Genomic DNA, 20,021 nt, shown 5'->3' with positions numbered 1-20,021 from the left:
GTTGCAGCACATTACGAGAGATGGCACGAGTATGGCGCTGCTAGCGCCACCTAATGGCAGGGTTAGTTGGTCTCAACAGGGAGTAGGCTCTTCTTTTTTGACTCGGGGTCGGCAAGCACTGTGGACATTCCGCATGTGCGTCAATCCATGCTTCTGCGAGACTGTCCCGCGTGGCCTAGAAGCGAGACACTAGAATGGACGAACACGATCATCCGAATGCGCCACCGTTCACGTGACCATACGTGTGAACGACAAGGCGTTAGTGTCCAGCAAGGGGCAAACATATTCGCTCACTATCCGGTCGCGGTGAGTCGTACTTCCGCAATTTGTTGCGCGCCCATTGGCATGTTTTATGGATTGCAACTCGGTTAGCAGGCGTTAGTCTATGAAAGGTGCAATAAATGCCCTTGTGATTGTTTGTGCTACTGTGTTGTTGTTCCTTTGTCCCAAGAGCACGGGTGAGAACCCCACAAAGTATAGCCACTGGTGCATTCAATAATAGCTCAAACTGCGAGCGACATCTCAGAATCATATGGGCACTCACATTTCATAGTGAAGCTGGCCAATTTGCTGTTAACATGTCATTACGTCTCCATCAGCCATGTCACCTCTCGTGCTCTATGATAACACTTCTGCGCTCGTGCACGTGGAATCTTCATTGTCTCTACTGTCTGCCCTTCTCGGCAAATTCGTTCAATGATGCATCTACATATTACACATGGCACACAGGCTAACATACTATTAGCATGCAAGAGGCCATTTTTGCCTACATTGGTACTATTTCTCTTAACCACTTATTACCCACCGTGGTTGCTCAGTGGCTATGGTGTTGGGCTGCTGAGCACGAGGTCGCGGGATCGAATCCCGGCCACGGTGGCCGCATTTCGATGGGGGCGAAATGCGAAAACACCCGTGTGCTTAGATTTAGGTGCACGTTAAAGAACCCTGGGTGGTCAAAATTTCCGGAGTCCTCCACTACGGCGTGCCTCATAATCAGAAAGTGGTTTTGGCATGTAAAACCCCAAATATTATTATTATTAACCACTTATTACCACTGAAATTGTGCGTCAAACTGCTGCAGTGACACAGCGGCTATGGCATTCTGCTGCTGTCCCATCTTCAGTGGCTACATTGCAGTGGAGGCAGAATGCAAGGACACTTGTGTGTTGAGCTTTAGTTGTGCATTAAAGAACCCAACTTGGTATCTCATAGCTCATATGTGTTGTTTCGAGGCAGTAAACTTAGTCAGTCAGTCAGTCAGTCAGTCAGTCAGTCAGTCAGTCAGTCAGTCATATGGCACCTTGTGTGCCTTTTTTATTAATATCAACTCATAAAATTAAAAAAAAAAGAGAAATGCTGCGTTGAACCTTTCAAATAAGATGGGAACGTAATAGCCTGGCTGTGTGCTGACCTGCATGTATTAACTTTTTAACACAGTCACTGCTGCAGTGCATTTTGAAGTCTCAATTTCCATACATGATGACCCACCAGTGATTCACCAGGGAGTTGTACTCTTTTGAAGCTTTCTCTAGGTGGAGAGAGATGGCGCCACAATGCATCAGATCAGAAGCAACAAGAATATTTCTTCTTTATTGATTTCTAGAGAAAGTATCACTTGTGCACTGCACGAAGGCCCTGCACAGCTGCATGGTGGAAATAGCTGCTGTGACCCTTTGTTGACCCATATCATAGTGAACATGTTAAAGTCAGCTTATAAGCTGCAGCAGTTTTGTACTGTTGCACATGGCATTGACTCAGTAGTTGCTTTAGGTAGTCAAGGCTTTTCGTTGTCACTGTGTGTTATCATCACAACATGCAGCTACCGACTAACAAATGCACAACCTTCACCTTTTGTGGGAAACTACTACTGATTGTCCATGCACATGCGTTTTATCTTACATTTGTGGCAGTTGGTGGCAGTGTGTTAGTTGCTATGGCAGCATTCAAACCATCTTTGCTCATATACTGCTGATAACTTGGAAGTGAAAAGCTTGCTATCGGCATACCTGTGAAAAAGCAATTTTTTCGGGAAAGAAAGGTTCTCTTTCGTTGCTTTCATTTAAATTTATGTTCCCTGTTGTAGTCAAATTTTACAGTTGCAGAGTGGAATTTAGGCATTGTGTAAATATTCTGCTGTAGGCATTGGCTGAGTGCTCACTCCTGTTAGAGCTTTGTGCCTCTGCCAACCAGTGGTGTCCTCCTATCACCAGGTACCGGTCCCTTTCGAGCCCAGAGAAGAAACGTCTGGAGCATGATGAGGACCGGCTGCTGTCAACGCTTTTGTCCAACCTGATCGCCTTCATGCTGATGATGGAGGTGCCTGTGGACGAGATTCGCAGGCGTGCCCGCCGCCTGCTCGGAAAATGTCACATCAGCCTCGTCTACAGTGCGGAGCTCAACACCATCCTAGATGCACTCGACTGTGTGGTATGACCAGCATTGGATAATTTCTGTTCACTCGGAAGATTTCCTGTGTCTGTATTATGACTGTGATCCCTGCCAAGATGATTTTCCCGCAGCAATTATTGGCTAAAGGAGCGGTAGTAGTAGCGCCAAGTTTAATAGCAGTGTGAAATATTGATGGTCTGTTTGTCAATAACAGAATTTCAACAATGCATTCAGCAGTAGCTGATTTGGTGTCTGTTCTATGGCCTCAGCAATTAAACATCTTACATTATCTTGGCTACCATGCTTCTGCAACAGAATATTACAGCACGAAGTACCTGAGTTGCACAAGACTTACTGGCTTGAAAAATCTCTTAAGATGCTTTTTCTTGTTTTTGGAAGCAGTAACCATTTGTAAAGCTCAGGTCGTTTGTCTAGTTGTAGATCATGCATTTTTACTGCATAAGTGTAGTGACCTGCAAAGCTTACCCAGTTTAATGACTTAGCTTAAACTTATAACACTGGTGCCGATGGTTCTGGTAATTTGTTGCTGAATACGAGGTAACCTAGCCACGAAGGCTGCATTATGATATGGGTGGACATTCAATAACTGATTGTGGTCAAGAAAATGACCTGACCATACACTATAGTGTCCCTCAGAGCCGTGGTGTAGCTATAGTACATGAAAAGCCATCAGTTATGTAATTATCTATAAAATATTGCTCACTGCAAATTCTCGTCTTTGAATCACAAGAGCATGCCTGGTGTGACTGTGCTTCTCTTTGTAACAGACCCAACGTACCCAAACTGCTGCTTCAGCCAGTCAGCACAACTGCTGGAGGCTTCAGAATAAGCCTTAGTCCTTGTCGCTGTCTTTATGTTGTGGATGAAAACAGTGGTTCTCAAAAGAATGAATGTGCTCGGGACTTCATGCAAAACATTGGAACTGATGGTAAAATCCAGAGACCCTTCTCAAAATTTTCACAGCAGGCTAGGTGCAACTGAAAATGCCTTTGCTTTCATAAATATACTGGCAAAGCTTCCTTTTTGACATCGGCATTGAAAATTGTGGCAGAAGTTTATGCTATATTGTGAAGTTGTATTTGTTTGCATGTACCTCTGTATTTTGCACATGGCTGTAATTATTTTTTGACATTGTAATAATTTATTAGTTAGCATAACGTGTCCCTTTCCTTTTGTTTCCTTGTTGCAGGATCAGAATGGAACTAGGATCAGGAAGGTGTGTATTGCCTGCATTCCTGTTTCTTTCCTTAACCGTTTATGAGCTGAGGACCCATGCCTACATGAATTGTAGAAGCAACTGTTGTATTCTGCAAACACAGCAGTATGGCACAGTACAGTGAAAAATCACCGCTAGTATCGTAACAAGCTTTTTTTGGAAAAGCTTATAACAACCATAGCAGTTCCCTCGTAGTTACAGTCGCAGACTGATTATTCACTCAATAGGGACCGCAAAAAAGTTTGAAATACAGTCAATTCCAGATGTATCAAACTTGTATATATTGAATTATTGTCTATATTGAACAGTTGTCAAGTCCTTTTGAAAATCCTATGCAGATGTATAGTGATGTACTATGTGTACATTGAACTCCTGTTTGCCGCCACATTCGATATATCAAACGCTGCACCGCGACCATGCAAGTGCACGTCTCCGTGAGGAGACGTGATCGCTTCTTGTGTCATTGAAAATATTTAATGCTGACAGATTTGAAATGGCACTGTTTTGTTAGATACTGTCAATAAAGAGATTGAATCTGAAGGGCAGTATATGCCATGGAGGAAAAATGAACAGGGTAGTCTCAGTTTTACTGGCTGAGCATATGGATGGCTTGTGCAAACTAGGGCTGTCTGTTATTGGAAACAGCATATTAGCATTTCATGAGCAGCCAGATAATCCACCCCCACCTCTACTTGGACGGATATTTACATTACATTTTGAATTTAGCAGAACCACTGTGCACCACATCTGTGCTTTGCAGAAATACCCCTCTGCAGCAGTGGCGCACAGCACTCATCACTGTGCAATTCGTGGGTCTGCGCTGAAGGCAATTCATTTGTGCTCGCACAGTTACACATGAGTGAGAATGGACTCAGACATTTTGTAAGCTGGAAGCCACTTCCAAAACTAGCAGCATATGTGTAGTCATGAATGCAGGGGCCAGAGGGCGAGGGCCGAGAACGGAGTCTATCGTCTGTGAGGCATTGGAGTGCTGAGCACCATGCAAAAAGATGTATGCGGACTTTTTAGGGTGGTCGAGAAGCAAGGACGAGTGGTTCCAACAAGAAGTTGGTTCCGAAACCAGACGCAATGTTCGCCTGTCTTGTTGCTCACTTTTGACAATCGGCCATTTGAACCTTTCCCTGGCAAGTTTCTTGAACAAAAATAATACAAAAATACCACTTTTTTTTTTATTTGCCTATATAATTCTACACATTTTTAAACGACCAAAAAATATCCTTAAGAGCACTTTATTTGTGAGATACCTGCAAACATTTTTTTTTTTTTTAAGTATGGAGAGAGGATTGGTTTCACTGCACTGCACAGCGGAGAGTCTCCGACTTTCTGTAGTCCTCATTGCAAAAAATGCCTCTTTAGAAATTCAAATACAGTGATGTGACAAGTGGGGCTCATGCTTGTAGCAGTGGATGTCAGATCCCTAAATTGTAGACATGGGGTGGTACATTTCAAAGCACGAAATAGTGCAGGGTGCTACTCCACATTCTTCACACCAGGTACACGTAGAAATTGTAACAATTCAAAATAGGGCGCACAGCTCCCATCCTCTGTCACAGGTACCTTTATGTCAGGCACGGCCGTGAAAACAAACCGTGTCCACTGCCGACACGTTGAGATGCTGTCATCGTCCGAATCCGACGACTCGGAGAAGGTATGCTGCTCAGTACCATCACTGCCACTTTCGGAAAAAAATTGAACTTCTTCACTGTCTGAGTCCGACAAATCTTCTGCAAACAAATTTTTTTTTTTTTTTCCAAAGCAGAGCTGTTGTCACCACGTGCACACACAGAGGAGGACGCCATTTTTAAATCCCAGTTGCCAGCATCGAAACATTACTCTGCCAAAATGCAAGCTTTGAATGCATTTTTTAAATTTTTTACCGTGCCATCTGTTGAAGCCCAAAAGAACTAAATAAAATTCATCAGGGTAGCTCGACTGCAGCAGTGCACAAGCGCTTGTTCCAGCCTGGACGAGCCCAGCTCGTCTTCGGTGGGAGCGGTACCAACCATGTGGACAATCTCAACTCGTCTAGAGTAGTGAAAGGGTTAAATGGTGTATTGTTGGTATTGTAATGGACATGTGGCTGGGCGCGTTCACACCCAATTCACAATATAAGTGCGCTGATGGCGGCACAGCATGTATCCATACAGGCTAGTTTGCTTCTGTAGTGTGTCCATTTATATTTTATCTTCGATGAAAATGCAGCCAGCACTACAATGCCTGCAAGGCTGACCGCGGTCTCAAGTCCAGGCAATGCTGGCTTTCAGGATTAACATTGCGATCGGTATATCAAAGACCATGATGCAGCGCGAGTGACTTGCAACGCTTGTGAGCAAAAATTTAGTCAACTTTTGTTTATGTGAGATGGCCTTGGAGAAGCAAATGGCTAAGTTCCCACTTTTTTATGATCTTGGGACACTGTATGAGACATGCGGACGTCTCAGATGAGCTTCAGGTAGGCTTATCTTATATTTCAAATTATCAGTATATCAAACTATTTCGATATGCCCTTTGAGTTAGATATACAGTATTGACTGCATCGGAGTTGCCATAAAACAGATTACCTTGCTCCTCAAGTGGCTAAAAAAAAGGAAGGTTGAAAGATGGGTGAGTTGGAAAGGATGCACACTTATTAATCAGCGCAAAAACAATGGAAGACAGAGTTAGAAGAACTCGTTAGAAGGATGGGTGAGTTGGAAAGGATGCACACTTATTAATCAGCGCAAAAACAATGAAAGACAGAGTTAGAAGAACTCGTTAGAAGTTAGAATTCCACTGTTTTCGCGCAGATTAATAAGTATGCATCCAAAAAAAGTGTGCCGTATTCTTGTATGAACAATTTCAAGGATACTTTAACTTTCAAATTACCAGTGTCAGACGCATTGGCGTCTACAAGCAACGGCATTCTTGGCGCAGCGCCAGGCATGCTGTCGTCCATCTAGGTCTCTGGTGCTAGTCACGTGATATGTTGCAAAAGTGAAAGTATCTTCGAAAGTGATTGCAAATACGGTGCAAGTATGTCGACACGCTGCTACACACACACATGCTTGCCTGCAATCTGATCAGTACGTATATTGACCATTGTTATGCAGCCACCATAGGTAATCGAAAATACAGTCAGCGCATGCATCAAGTATACTGGCAGCGTAACAGAAGCTGACCGCACAACAATAGTTGAGTGATTGTGGGTTTTAATGTGACTAGCATTCTTTGAGAACTGCACGGCAGTTTGTGGCATGTCTGTCTGTCCATTTGTCCACTCTTCAGTGAATTTCCTTGGTGCAACCTGGGCCACTGGACATGCGCCATCTCTTCAGTGGTTCTCTTTGACGGTAACTTGAGTCACTGTTGCTTGCCTCCGCTACCAGTCGTGGGAGCTCAAAGAGGAAGATGACTGTAGACGTTAATGTGATTAGCATTATACACATCATCACATCATCACATTCATCTCCTGTGTGCCAGAAGAATCTGCAATATTCTGCTTGGCTGTAATACGTGTACATTGGCCAAACTGGCCATTGCCACAAGCAGTGGCAGGAGCTCGAAGAGGTACAAGAGGACTCTGTCTGGCTGCATACACACCTCATATATGATGCGTTTTGGAGGTGGCAATACAGTGTGTTGCTACATTGCTTCAATGCTAATCACATTAAATATGAAATTCATTGCAAGATGGGTTCTGCTGCAATTTTTTTGCTTTTTTGCAACAGTCATTGTCCAGCTTTTCCTTCACTTAATTGGGTCTCTCCCTCGTGCGCTCAGGAAATGAACATGAAGTTGGCACCAGTACCGTGTTGCTATTTACTCTGTGAATGAGCAAATGCTGGACCGACATGCGTGAGACCAACACCGGTGAAACTTGAACAAAAATGCAGCTTTTACAATGGCTTGAGGGGGCTTGGGCTTGCCATCCGGTCTGGGCGTGGTTGGTGCTAGGTCGACTAGGCTTCGCTTGTTTCGATTTTGAGGAGGTGCAAGCAACATGGCCAATGACTATGCCAGTGGCGTATCAAAGCCAAATATTGCCATTTCTCCTTGACTCAGTGGTCAGATTGGCACACGGGTGCAGGCAGAGTCTGAATTATAGAACAGTGCTCTGTAAGGTGCCCAAAATTTGGGTCGCCCTTATACATTGTCTGTGGTGTCAGTGGCGGTGCCATGAAGCAGTCGGAATAATTGAGCACATCCAAATTATCGATGTCTCTATTATCGGTTGGTTACTGTATTGTTCTCCTTACTTCCCTTTTTTTGTCTCCTTTTGCCTGTTTAGTATGGAAACGAAATTGACCTCAAGCCCCTGGGAAGCCGTCAGATGCAGTCACAGTGTTTCACGGTTCACACCACCACAAACACTGATGACGAGGAAGTGAGATTTCTTGAGGTAAGTAAAGTTAGCAATCGTATTCCCCTGTGGAATTTAAACATTTTTTTCGACAGGCCCAGGATATCTGTAATTACACCTCATCAACCCCTGTTCATGGCTGGCTGGTTCAGGGGGAAATATGGGTGGATCAGCCCAGTATCGCTTATCGCATGAAAATTTGGGCTTGTTTATTGCCAAGTTGCTTGTGTGAAAACAAGTCACTTACCATGGTTATTCTAGGCTTGTTTGTTTTCGAGCTTTCCTAATATAAATAACAACAGCTTGGTGAACGTTCACATGCTTGTTGTCACATGCTTGCCTTTACATGGTGAAATTTCTAACTCACCTGTATGGGAGCTCTTATTTAGACCTGTAACTTTTGTCAGAAATGAAACAAGCAAACGAAGAAGCAACCCAAATGCATTCAATGACAACAACCAGTTTCTGAGGAATTCAGCGATGTCACTAAAGGCTCGTTTATAGTCCGACGTTATCAGCGTGCAGGCGAGCGTCGTTCGCGGTCAGTCACGCTAAGTTAGTTGTGCTGCGCCAGCCGAGATGCCATCCCCTCTATACTTCAACGCGCGCGTCGTCAGCTGCTATCTTCGGAGCATGCGCAGAGCATTTGCCAAGTCGCGCGCCGTCCGCAAAAGCCGTCCGCGGAGTTATGTTGGCGCCTTTTTCTTCGCGCGCAATGCATTGTGGTGCGAGAGCTCCGCCGATTCCGACGCGCGAATGGCTCACGAGCCATATCAGCGCCGGTCCCGTCGGGGCGCGTCGGAAGCCGCCGGGTACGTTTGCTGTGCCGGTGCGCCTGACTATAGAGGCGTCGCTTTCGCCGACGTGACATAGCGCGCGCGGGCGTTACGTCGGACTATAAACGGTCCTTAAGTGTGTACAAAAATATAGTGGGCAAAGTGCTTGTTTAATGCAAGTTACCGGGTCTTGTGTGGTCTAACAAGATTTTGTTGGGTAAGTTTTTCCACTAGTCAGGCTATTTTTAGACAAGCCTCATTACTTGTTTTGTCTTTGCTGTGAGACAGCTGTCCACATGTTAGCTCATTGTGTGATCACCGTGCTCAGTTCATAGCCTTCTTTTTATCTGAGAATCCTCCTAGCTTTAAGAAAAGGCAAAGATTCTCCACATCTCTGCCTCCATCTGCAGTATGTGCACTGTGCTGGTGCAACCTAACCATTATTAACCCCTTAACCCTTTGAGGGTCGATTTTTTTTGCCATATGTGACCGCCCAGGGTCAATTTTTTTTTATTGCAGATTCCTATTCTTCTTAGGGACTTATTTCGAAAAAAATTTACCGTAATTTTTCTAGGGTGACAGTAAAGTGAGAAAAAAAACATCTAGCGTTGGTATATATGTACTCTTCATTCATGAATAACAAAAATAAGAAGGAGATAAACTTATAAGAAATAAAAATTTGATGCATTGTTTAGTTCAAGGCTCTGAAAATGCCCACATGAGAATGTTTCGCAAGACTCAAATATTCCTGCTCTTACGCTAATATGTACATCCATAGCGTAATCGAACTGCGTAGGTGCACACACTAAAAAAAAATGTGCGGTTGTGTGCCCATCAAAAAAAGCAAAACGTGTGACAAACTTCCACTAATCTTCATCTTATCGCCAACCAGAGGCAATTAGTTCTCGCGAGTCACCAAAAAAAAAAAAAAGCAACGAAAACGCATGCACGGCGGCATCCTTCCCATGCGCACCCATGTGAGCACTAAACAAGCAAGAAACAAGCGGTCGCCCTTTGAGCGATTAGTAACGAGATAGCCATCAGTTTTTCAAGCGCAAGAAGCTGAAATCGCCCGCGGAACAAAACCCAAACGGAGGGGGCAATGGGGGATGCTTTTTGCGTATGCCGCAATGAGGAGATGGCAGCGATAAGGAAAATAAGCACGTGATATCAGAGAGGAGCTCTTCACCGAGATCGTGTTGCATTTCGGTGCGTGCGAGCCATGCCACACTGTCTGCGCATGCATAGGTGCGCCGATGCAAGCTTGCACGCGTCTGCAAGCGTGCGTGGTCGGGGGGAAGGGGGGGGGGGGGGGGCTATAGCAACGAGGCCAGCAGCGATGATAATGAAGAGTGAGCTCGGCATGTTCATATTAAATAAATGCTGTTTTCATTTTGTGAACATTGTCCTCACTCTTTTGTTCAGCCTACATTCGAGGTAAGTTTTTTATTTTTTCTGGCTTCGGACATTCGGGGGTCAGCTTAGAATCGGTGCCGGCCTAGATCCGAGTTAATACAGTATACAAGTGCAACATGTGTGAATATTGCGGAAAGTTCACAGAAGTTCATCGGTACCAGAGAACGCTTGTTGTGAGGACAAGTTACCTTGTCATCAGCAATTAAGGAGTTCAAGCCAATATAACTAGAATATATATTCGCCTTTATTAGAAATAAGTGGCTGATATGGTCTATTGGACGTAAATTTATACATTAAAATGTTGTCTTTATGCTATATGTTACCACTAATGATGGCACAACAATAAGTGCTTGTTTCTTTTAACAGTGGACCATACTGTGCATGGTTGGTTAACAGTGTAGCTACACAGTTATAAATAAATGTCTTCACCCTATCGAATAGCTTCAAAAATTTTATTAGCACAGAAAAGAATCGTGAAAACAGCGTACATATTTGGGCATAGGTTGGGATCAGACTCACATGAGGTTCTATGATTATCTAATCCCTGTACTTATTTTTTGCACGAGCAGCAGCAGAAGTTACATCCCTCACCCACATGTTGTGGTTTTAAAGAAAAGTGTGTTTGTCTGTCGCATAGGCAAGAACTGCTTGGCAATGCTACAGAAGTGAAGTTAAGAAGGCCTAAAGCACATGCATCAGCCTGGGTGCTTGTGCAACCTATGAAAACAGTCAGTGGAACACTTTGATTCTGTGCAAATTAGCTTAAGATCTCAAGCTATGTCTATTTGTTTATCTAAGCATACATTATATGTTTCATTTGAAGCATTGCGTAAAGGTCGGCTATTACAAGTGCGGGAATAAAAGGAAATAAATACAGATATTAATAATGTAAGCATCATGGCAGCATCGAAAACAAAAAGGAAGGATGTAATAATTGCCTAGCGGAAACCAGTGTAATTTGATTATGGAAGGAAACTAAAAGAACACAAAAATAGCACCAATTTATAATAATAAATTAAAAGGTTGTATGTCATATGACAGAATGGCATTGCCAAAGTATGTACAATGATGAATGCAACACAAGAGATACATGGCATAGAAGGCATGGCATGACACTGTTTGACAGTGTCACTCCATAAAATGAATGTTTGGTATGAAAAAAAATTTTTTGCTTTCTTAAGCAACGCTTTAAGGTAGGTTGTCTCTCATGCAGATGGCATGTGGGAGAGCTGTTTACCACCACAGACTACTGCTGATGATGGTACACGGGCTTTTATGGCACAAGGGCCAGTTATGGCCAAAGAGTGCTAAGCCACAGTCTGCTGGTGATCTGAAAGAAAATTAATATTGCACATTCACATAGGGCATTGAACCAAGTACTATTGAAAGCAGGAAGTAATTTACCGAGTAGTAGGTAGTCTGCACAAAAATGTGACAGCTAGGGTCGCAATTCCTACCAGCTACCAAACTTACAGCTGCCTGTTAACTGCTTGTGTTCTTCAAGGTGAGGGACGATGGACTGGTGTTGCGCGGTGCCAATGGTGTCGTGATTGAACGCTGGTGGTATGAGAGGCTGGTGAACATGTCCTACTGCCCCAAAAACAAGGTACTTTGTCTCTGGAGGCGGAGCTCAGGCCAAACGCAACTCCACAAGTACTATACAAAAAAGGTGAGCAGCAGCATGGGACCCAGTTTGAGAATTTCATGTGAACATTGTGCAAGTGAAAAAAGAAAACTTGTGTCTTGCCTAGCAAAATAAGCGGTTATTGAATTCTTGAGATGGTGATGTGCATGTCTTGTGGGTGTTTGTAGGGTGAAGGGTGCCGGCTAACTTATGGTTAACAAGTAGGTGTATAAATCGAGGCAGTATTTCTGCATATTTAGTTGACGGGGTGGATTATTATTGTCATTCATTAGCTCTGATAGGTACTTGCTAAGTTTTAAAAGCTTAAGTTTGTCAAAGGGGCCTATCAGGCCCCATCGGAAATTTTGGTTCTATACATTAGAAGTTGTAAAGCATTGATCCGGGAAGAACTCTGCCACAAGAATTCTTAAAAAAGTGTTTAGTATTAGTGGAGATAAAAGCAAATGGAATGTGAAAAGCAGTAGTACAAGGAGGTGAGCTACCCTCTCCACAGCAGAGGCTATCCGGCTTCTGCCATATCGGGGCTGAGGGCTCACCTCCTTCGTTTTTGTCCCGGGTTTGTTGTGACCTTGGGTTTGTTATGCACCTATGTCATGAATTTACAGGATGTTTATTCATAACCATATCTCCATTAGAAATGATTGAATAACCTTCAGTCATGTTGTGCGCAGCTACATTTATCTTAAGAGGTACATTCTTTTTTCCCTTTTTTCCCACCTTTTTAGTGTAAAGATATGTACTACTGTATAAAGGAGGCAATGGAGAGGGCTGCTGCCCAAGGAAATGTGCTCAAGTCTGGTGAGTAGCACACACACAGTCATTGTTCCATAAGTTTTGAAACTGGTTCTTGGGGAACTTTCATTTTCTACAGGCAATGTTCTTAGATGAAATGAATGTGCAAGCCCCCAATTCCCTGCCCCACCCCCCTCAAAGCCTGTTTTTTCACCTAATAAATTTGTCATAGATGTACTGCTTCCTGTTTCCACTACATATGCTGGTGAGCAGGTAATCTCAGCCTTAGCTTATGCAAAAGTGATGTATTTAGAAGCCAAGCAACAAGTACCATAATTACTGGTACTGCTGAAAGGGGCTATGCTACACCATTCACCAACTTGGCGTTACTTTGCTTTCATCCTGCTACCCCTCTCCTTTCATAATTGCAGAAGCACTCATTCATAATTCAGGCATGGTGCAATGCTTCTGGTGCTCAGCCACTCACAAACAGCTGTGCTTTGTCTTTTTCGTTTTCTTTTTGACTGGTCAACTGGTGGACATTGTGGGGTTCTCACCCATGCTCTTGGGGATAAAGGTACAACAATGCAGTAGTGCAAACAATCACAAGGGCATTTATTGCACCTTTCATAGATCAATGCCTGCTAGCCGCGTTGCTATCCATGCCAATGGGCGCGTGACAAATCACGCAAGTCCGACTCACCACGACCGGATAACGAGCGAATATGTTCGCCCCATGCTGGACACAAACACTTGGTTGTTTGCACGTACGGTCACGTGAATGGTATCACGTTCGAATGATCGTGTTCGTCCATTCTGGGGTAGGCTTCGTGAGATGGTCTCGCAGAAGCACGAATCAGCGCACGTGCAAGATGTCAACGGCGCTTGCCAACCCCGAGCTACAGAGGAAGAGCCTTCTCCTTTTTGTGCCCAAGTAACCCCGCCGTTAGGTGGCGTTGGCAGAGCAACACTCGCACCATCTCTCATACTGCCCTGCAAGCATACCGAGTGCCACCGTAAAGCCATGCGGCGAAGCGGGATTACAGGAGACGGGAGCTGTGCAGGAAAACAACATATCAGGGGACGCTTGTGAGTCGCGCATCCCCACAACATGCCCAGCTCAACCTTTAGAACACTTAGCTGATGGAGGCTTTCATATTGCTTATACCAAGGCTTTCATATTCTGTGGCAATGTAGTGTGCATATTGCCACATAAGGAAAGCTAGGTATAGAGAAGAGACGAAATACAGAGAGCATTTGTGGAAACCATTTAGGAATGCAGATGCTTGATACGCATTAACATACGGGCCTTTTTCTCGTTTGCCATATAATAAATATTTTATTAAATGACTTTTGGGAATTTTGACGAAGTGATAAAATTCTTTATGATGTTCAGGCATAGATAGGATTGGTTTGCCAGATGCAGGACAGAAGTAAGTGGTGATTGCTGGGACAGAGCTTTGTTCTGCAGTTGACTTAAAAGCAAGTGCTGCTTATAAACAAGAAGAAGTAAGGCAGAATGTCAAGGTTTTAGGTGCTGTTCAGTGGTTTTTGATTTAAAATTTACAATCTCAGAAAGGTTGGCCATGTGCCATGCTCCAAACTTAAATGTGATAATTCTGACAGGAATATATGCAAAATACTGAAAGTAGGCTTTTCCGCTCTATTAGGTTGCCCTTGCAAGAGGGCTGAACTGCTGCTCATGTCACAGTTAATCCAAGGGTAAACTTGCTAACAACTGTGATGTAATAAGGAAGAGATGGTGGCAAGGACAGCGGATCCAGATCGTGCACCCATACTTTATTTACACTTCTAAGGAAACGTCCGTCATTAGGTGCAAGTCAAACGAGATGTGTGGGGAAGTGCACTTGCAGAAGTTTGCATTTCCCCATTTCATTTCTAAATATGCAGCAAACTCAGCCAATAAGTTGCAAAGCTGTGCAGAAAAGCTGACCTATCAGCAGGAGCTAAGGGGTTGGGGTAGATCAGCAAATTGGAAGTGCAACTTAGTGAAATGCAGGCTAATAGAAGGGTCCAAGTGCAATGAGAAGCTCGTTTCCAGGACTTCTGGTCCTATCTGCCAAGGCCATGCCCATACAGCCTCACTCTTCAAACATGCGTGCACCTTTCTCCTAAGTGCAGGGCCTCACACTCTTGAACGTGGCATAATGGGCAGTGTGTGTGCACGTAGGCCCCAACACAATAGCATGTTGCACTAACCTATCAGCTGCCCATCATACCATTGGTAATAAACCCCTTTCTATCCAGCTATGACTGCATAATGCATTGTCTGAATTATAATCATTATTCCATTTTTTTTTTGTTCGAAAGGACCCCCTTTTGCTATGAGAACCCATATAAACAACCGAGCGCTGGGTCGTGGTACCTCTTTACCCATTATAAAAATGATGATGGGTTTTCGGCAGCACCAGGATTTGAACCTAGTAGCAGTGGCGTAGTAACGGGGGGCCGGGGGCCCTGGGTGCCAGTTGGGAGGTTGGGGGGAGTCATATATGTCTGAAGAGCCCCCTCTTTCCACCGGCTTGACTGGGCGTAAATGGTCAAGAATGCTTCATTAACCAGCAGCCTGAGCTCGTGTACCATATGTCCCAGATGTGTAGTGCCACAGAATTCTCGGTTGCAGCTTTATCAACATCCTACGTAATAATTGCACTAATGTGCAAGCTAAAAAATTTCATTCGCTAAGTGGTCGCTAAACTACTTGCCTTAGTGGAAGGTTTTACGTGCGGTACACTCGTGTGGTGTGCTCATGCGGTGCGCTTGTGCGATGCGCTCATGTCCCATCATGGTTTGTGTGCTGTCAGTATATATACAGTATTTCGTTTAACAGTTTTGTATGGTTTGTATTATTTTTGATCAGTTTTACAGCGTTGAATAAAAACACTCTCCTATTTTTTAGGCTTGTAGCGCAGCTCAGAAAGAGCAAAAAGGAAGTTGGAAGGGGTAATGAAAGGGAACGGAGAACAGAGTGAGCGCTAGTAGCGTTCTCTGCCCTTTCTGCCTTCCTTTTTGCTCTTTCTGAGCTGCGCTACAAGCCTAAAAAAAAGTCATGGCATACCAACTTGCCCAAACTGCCACGCTTTTGACCTTCATTTCTAGTTCAACGGGCCCCCTCTCTTGCTACAACTATCTCCTAGTCCTAGCTAGACGTCTCTTTATCATTTTGTTGTTGTTGTTGTTTAACTTCATGTCACAAATACAGTGTCTTGTTTTTTAGCCGCATGGTATTTTACAAAAAAGTGAATTTTGTGAGACTATTTCCCGATATTCTATCAAGTTATGTGTCTTTGTAAGCACTAGAAACTCGGTATTGTGCGAAATATGGCAGGTAATTAATAAGGGTTTAAATAACTGCTTTATTAGCAATTATAGAAGAAACATTGCAATTCGGGAATTGAGGACCCAAAGTTGTATTATTAACTCAACAAAAACTTCTCTAAACAGAATCGTCTTGGGTGTCAGAGCCTGCAGTACTTTGGCAATGTGGGCACCCCAGCATGGCAGTACCAAAAGAAATGTGAAATAGTCCGACAGTGACATCACTCTCTCTATCCTCTCCATTGCGAGTGCAGACCAACAGTAGTGCAAGCTTTTGTTGGGATGGGCTTCATTGTGGCCGTCTCATTTTTTTTTGCATGGTGATGCCAGGAATCGACGTGAAGCATGCTCTATTCTGTTCCCAACCTTGTGACTGTATTAAAGCTCTGACAATCATGTTTGCCAATAGCAGCAAACTAAGAAAGGCTTTTTGTATCTGAATGAAGAGAACTCGTGATTGCCATAGCATTGGTGCTTGTGCAGCAGGGAAGCAGGTGGCATTTTCTAATAGGTTGGGGAGATCAGCATCACTGACACGCTATTTAATTTTTGTTTGGGTTCAGGGCTTCCCACAGCCAAAATACTACATGCCGTAGTACTTCCGACGATTTTTGTGAAGTTGTTGTTGGGGCAACAATGACTGTCAGGCTTCAATTTTGCAAATGCAATATTGCCTCTAAAATTGCTCATTAAAAGTTTATTCAAATATTGTTGTTACTTGTGAGCCATACTTTCCAGGATGCCACATCTGTATTTGCTGGCAAGCTTTACAGTCTGACAGCAGATGTGCAAATTCGCTTATCACAAGTTATCATTGCAGCACCCTGTGGTTTTTGGTGCAAAAAATAAAACAGGGTGTATACGCCTGCTACATCCGCAACCTCTGGGAACGAAAGTGAAAGGGGGGGGGGGGAACATAACACTGTGTATACAAGGAGGCTATGCTGGTGCTGAGACATCACTCCTCTCTCTGGAAATGTTCGGTATCCTTGCCTTCCTGACTACACCAGGAGAGGGGTGACAGAAGACCCACGGGCCTTGAGTGCCAGACGACCTAGCTACATCATTATTACTTACAGTGTGCACTAAAAACACGGACGAAGAGAGACAAAACACAAGCGCTGGCTCGTGACTAAAAGTTTATTGCATTCAGACAGCCATATAAATAGGAAAACTCACACATGCGTACACCCACGCCCCATACATTCCCTTAACCACAAGCGAAACAAGAAAGGCGAGCGGTAAAGCAAGAAGTCCAATAATTTTAACAATTAGATGCTTCTAAAAAACATTTTTCCTTGTTATGTAGTGCAAGTGACGCCTGGCTTACGCACCTGTCACCACATTTATTGATTAGGTAGGCCTCTGAACTGAAATAATAATGCAGATGTACCTACTCGCCCACCTAGCTAAGCCACTGCCTAGTAGCTCCCACATACGAAACAGATACTCTATCATTTCACCAGCATAGTCACACGCCTTTATAATGCTTGAGACCTTCAAATTTCTTTGCTATACAGGTCGCTCTGTTGTACAGAATGCACACTATACCATTATAAAAGAGAACCTTTTTAACGTGAATTGAAGAAAGACTTGGTGAAATAAATCACTCGTTTTGTTGTCCACACTCTGTCTGACAGATTGTATCACTGCAGCCATCCTTATTGCATCAAGGTTCATTGCATTGACTGCGGCAAAATGCAGGAGCTATGCATAGTAAAGCTGCAGATCGTCGAATGCCACTATCGTATCCCTTGCCGTCCAAATTCTTGGTTCATTTACAGGATCTTATCCCTGTTGACTTCGTTGACATTCGCCTCCTTTCCGCCTTTGCTGTTTTTGAAGGCGTCATCGGTCATCAGTTAGGATTACGTCACCATGTCACCATCAACTGCAAGGTTTTTGTCAGCTGTCGCACCCATTGATGCATTACAACAAGCAGCATACCATGTATTCCATGATTCCTGGAGCAGTGCCGCAAGACAGCTTCCGATAGCGACATGCCCTTAACGTGCATTGCTAGTGCTGCCGTCAGTGCAAGCACAGAGCACACCTTTGTGACATCTGTGGAGGGCATTGGCATTCGTTGTGACATTTGCAGTGGCATTCGTGGCATATGTGGCGTTTGTTGTAAAGCAACAAATTGGCTGTTGGGGACACCTAAATTTCTTCATTCTGCAGGCAAATCCGTTGTACTAATGGTCTTTGCTGTAGAGGCATTCATTGTATAAGTGTTCGATTGTATGTATTTGTAATGCAAAGTTCTTTATTAGTGTATTGCTAGTCCTGATGCAACTATACCTGAAAACATCGGCGTCCGAGCATTGTAAGAGTGGCAGCAGAATTTCTTCTTTCTGCAGGAAATGTGAGAAATGAGCTGTTAAAATTCTCCTCTCTGGTTCAATGTTATTCTTCTCTGATTTATAGGCACGGAACTTGGAGGAGAGTTTCCAGTGCTGGACCTGACTACACGTGAAGGTGGCATTTTGCAAGTATGCATGGAAGGCGTGGGCTTGCTTTTTGCCAATAGCAAGGTAAGCAATCTGAATGCCTGGGTGTTCCTCTGTGAGTCTTTGCTGTTTCCTTCATGCTCTTGTACTTTCTTCATGCTCCTTTATGTTTTGCAAGCATTTTCCTGCTATAACTTGATGGTAGCAATGGTAGCTGTGTACGCCCTGATTTCAACAGTCTTCTAACAATTGTTATTTCCCAGCTACATTGCTCAAGAGTTCCTGGCACTGAAATTTCTTAGTGCCAGTGTGTATGTTCAGACTGCATTCCTATGTGGTTCTTGCAGGAATTGAACTTATTGTAAGGTGTTTATGCTTCTGCTGAAGAGAATTTCATCAGGCTACTTTCTGTTGACACTACATTTGTTGGCTTTCGTGTATTCATTTTCATATGGTTTGTTACTAGATTTTAAGGGGTGCAGCTAACCTGGGATTTTACCATTCATGACGTGCTATGGAACAGAAGTGTTTCATGGCATTCACATGCTTCAAGTGTCCCAAAAGATTGCCATACAATTTTCTATGCTTGTGGGTCTTCTTGCCTCGGAGAGTTCAGCACTGCTGTACCCTTGATGTAAACATTTGTTCTCGGCTCATATATATTTATCCGCATAAAGCATTTGCCCCACAAAGACTGCCAAGCAATACGAGAGTTAGGATTTGACCAATACAAACAAGTAAGGCTTGGAATGGAAAAACCCAGAGACACTGAAATGTGGCTGCAAGTGTGACTTTGGAACATGTCTAATTTTTTAACAATAGGCTGGTGGTCTCACAGCCTACATTACTGAAATTTGGCTCTCCATTTTGCTCATGTACGTTTACTTACATTGCATGTAGCACTCTGTCTGAACCATGCGTGAGAGGTCAGCAAATTTGCTGTTGTCAGTGTGCTTCTAAATTCTAAATTCCAATATTTTACAATCGCTGTGTAAGCACCAGTTCATGCAGGTTTGCCTATGGAAATGTTTTTATAAAAGGGGCCCTGAAAACAATGAGCTCTACTTAAAATTCCACATAAAATTGGAGTTTATCGCTGCAGACCAAAGGAAAACTGTAAGCCCAGCAATGAAATCCAACTGCATGCTGTTAACAGCCAAATTAGTCATGTCAGCAGCAAAGCATAAATTGGAAAAAAAGTGGTGCACTGTTCTGTCCTCGATTTTAAGCCTGTGCTGTTGCATCCTTAATGTAGAGCCGCATGGGAGAACAAATCACTGAATCAATCTGCACATGGAGCATGATGTAGCCGCCAGCACCAAATCGCAATGTGCAGAGGTGCATCACCAACTGGTGACTGTGGCATGATCCAGTGCCACTGAGCTACACAATGTTTGGTCTTGAGACTGGATGTACGATTTGATCTGTCCTGTGATTCGGCGTTAAACCGACTTCAAAAGCAACTTGTCTTGCAGTCATGTTTTCTCTGGTAGCAACTGTGTAGTTTGCAGAGTGGCACAAACCGTATCTTGAAAGCGATCAGCAGATACGATGACTTCAAAGCCGGTCGACTCACGGTCGGCCTGCAGTCGCTTGCGTTGCTGCTCCGTCCTTCTTGCATGGCTCTCGGCAACTCGATCACGAGAAGGACCCGGTACCTCCATAGCATGCACATAAC

At 43.8% G+C, this 20,021-nt stretch overlaps 1 protein-coding gene across 6 annotated transcripts in view; it reads left to right on the top strand.

Moving 5' to 3' along the window:
* Window positions 1-20,021, top strand: part of Rab3-GEF (Rab3 GDP-GTP exchange factor) — a 128,515-nt gene that overhangs the window by 88,556 nt on the left and 19,938 nt on the right. For 5 of the 6 annotated variants that reach the window (XM_075689544.1, XM_075689545.1, XM_075689548.1 and 2 more), the window contains 6 exons: window positions 2,211-2,427; window positions 3,599-3,625; window positions 7,914-8,024; window positions 11,682-11,846; window positions 12,548-12,620; window positions 18,321-18,427. In XM_075689544.1, the coding sequence (XP_075545659.1) occupies window positions 2,211-2,427; window positions 3,599-3,625; window positions 7,914-8,024; window positions 11,682-11,846; window positions 12,548-12,620; window positions 18,321-18,427 (700 nt within the window). Of the gene's footprint in view, window positions 1-2,210; window positions 2,428-3,598; window positions 3,626-7,913; window positions 8,025-11,681; window positions 11,847-12,545; window positions 12,621-18,320; window positions 18,428-20,021 lie in introns of those variants that run through there. The other variant, XR_012827381.1, reaches the window with a different exon arrangement.

Source organism: Dermacentor variabilis, chromosome 4 (genome assembly GCF_050947875.1).
Source record: "Dermacentor variabilis isolate Ectoservices chromosome 4, ASM5094787v1, whole genome shotgun sequence".
Taxonomy (NCBI): Eukaryota; Metazoa; Arthropoda; class Arachnida; order Ixodida; family Ixodidae; genus Dermacentor; species Dermacentor variabilis.
This window is presented reverse-complemented; position numbering and strand designations above follow the sequence as displayed.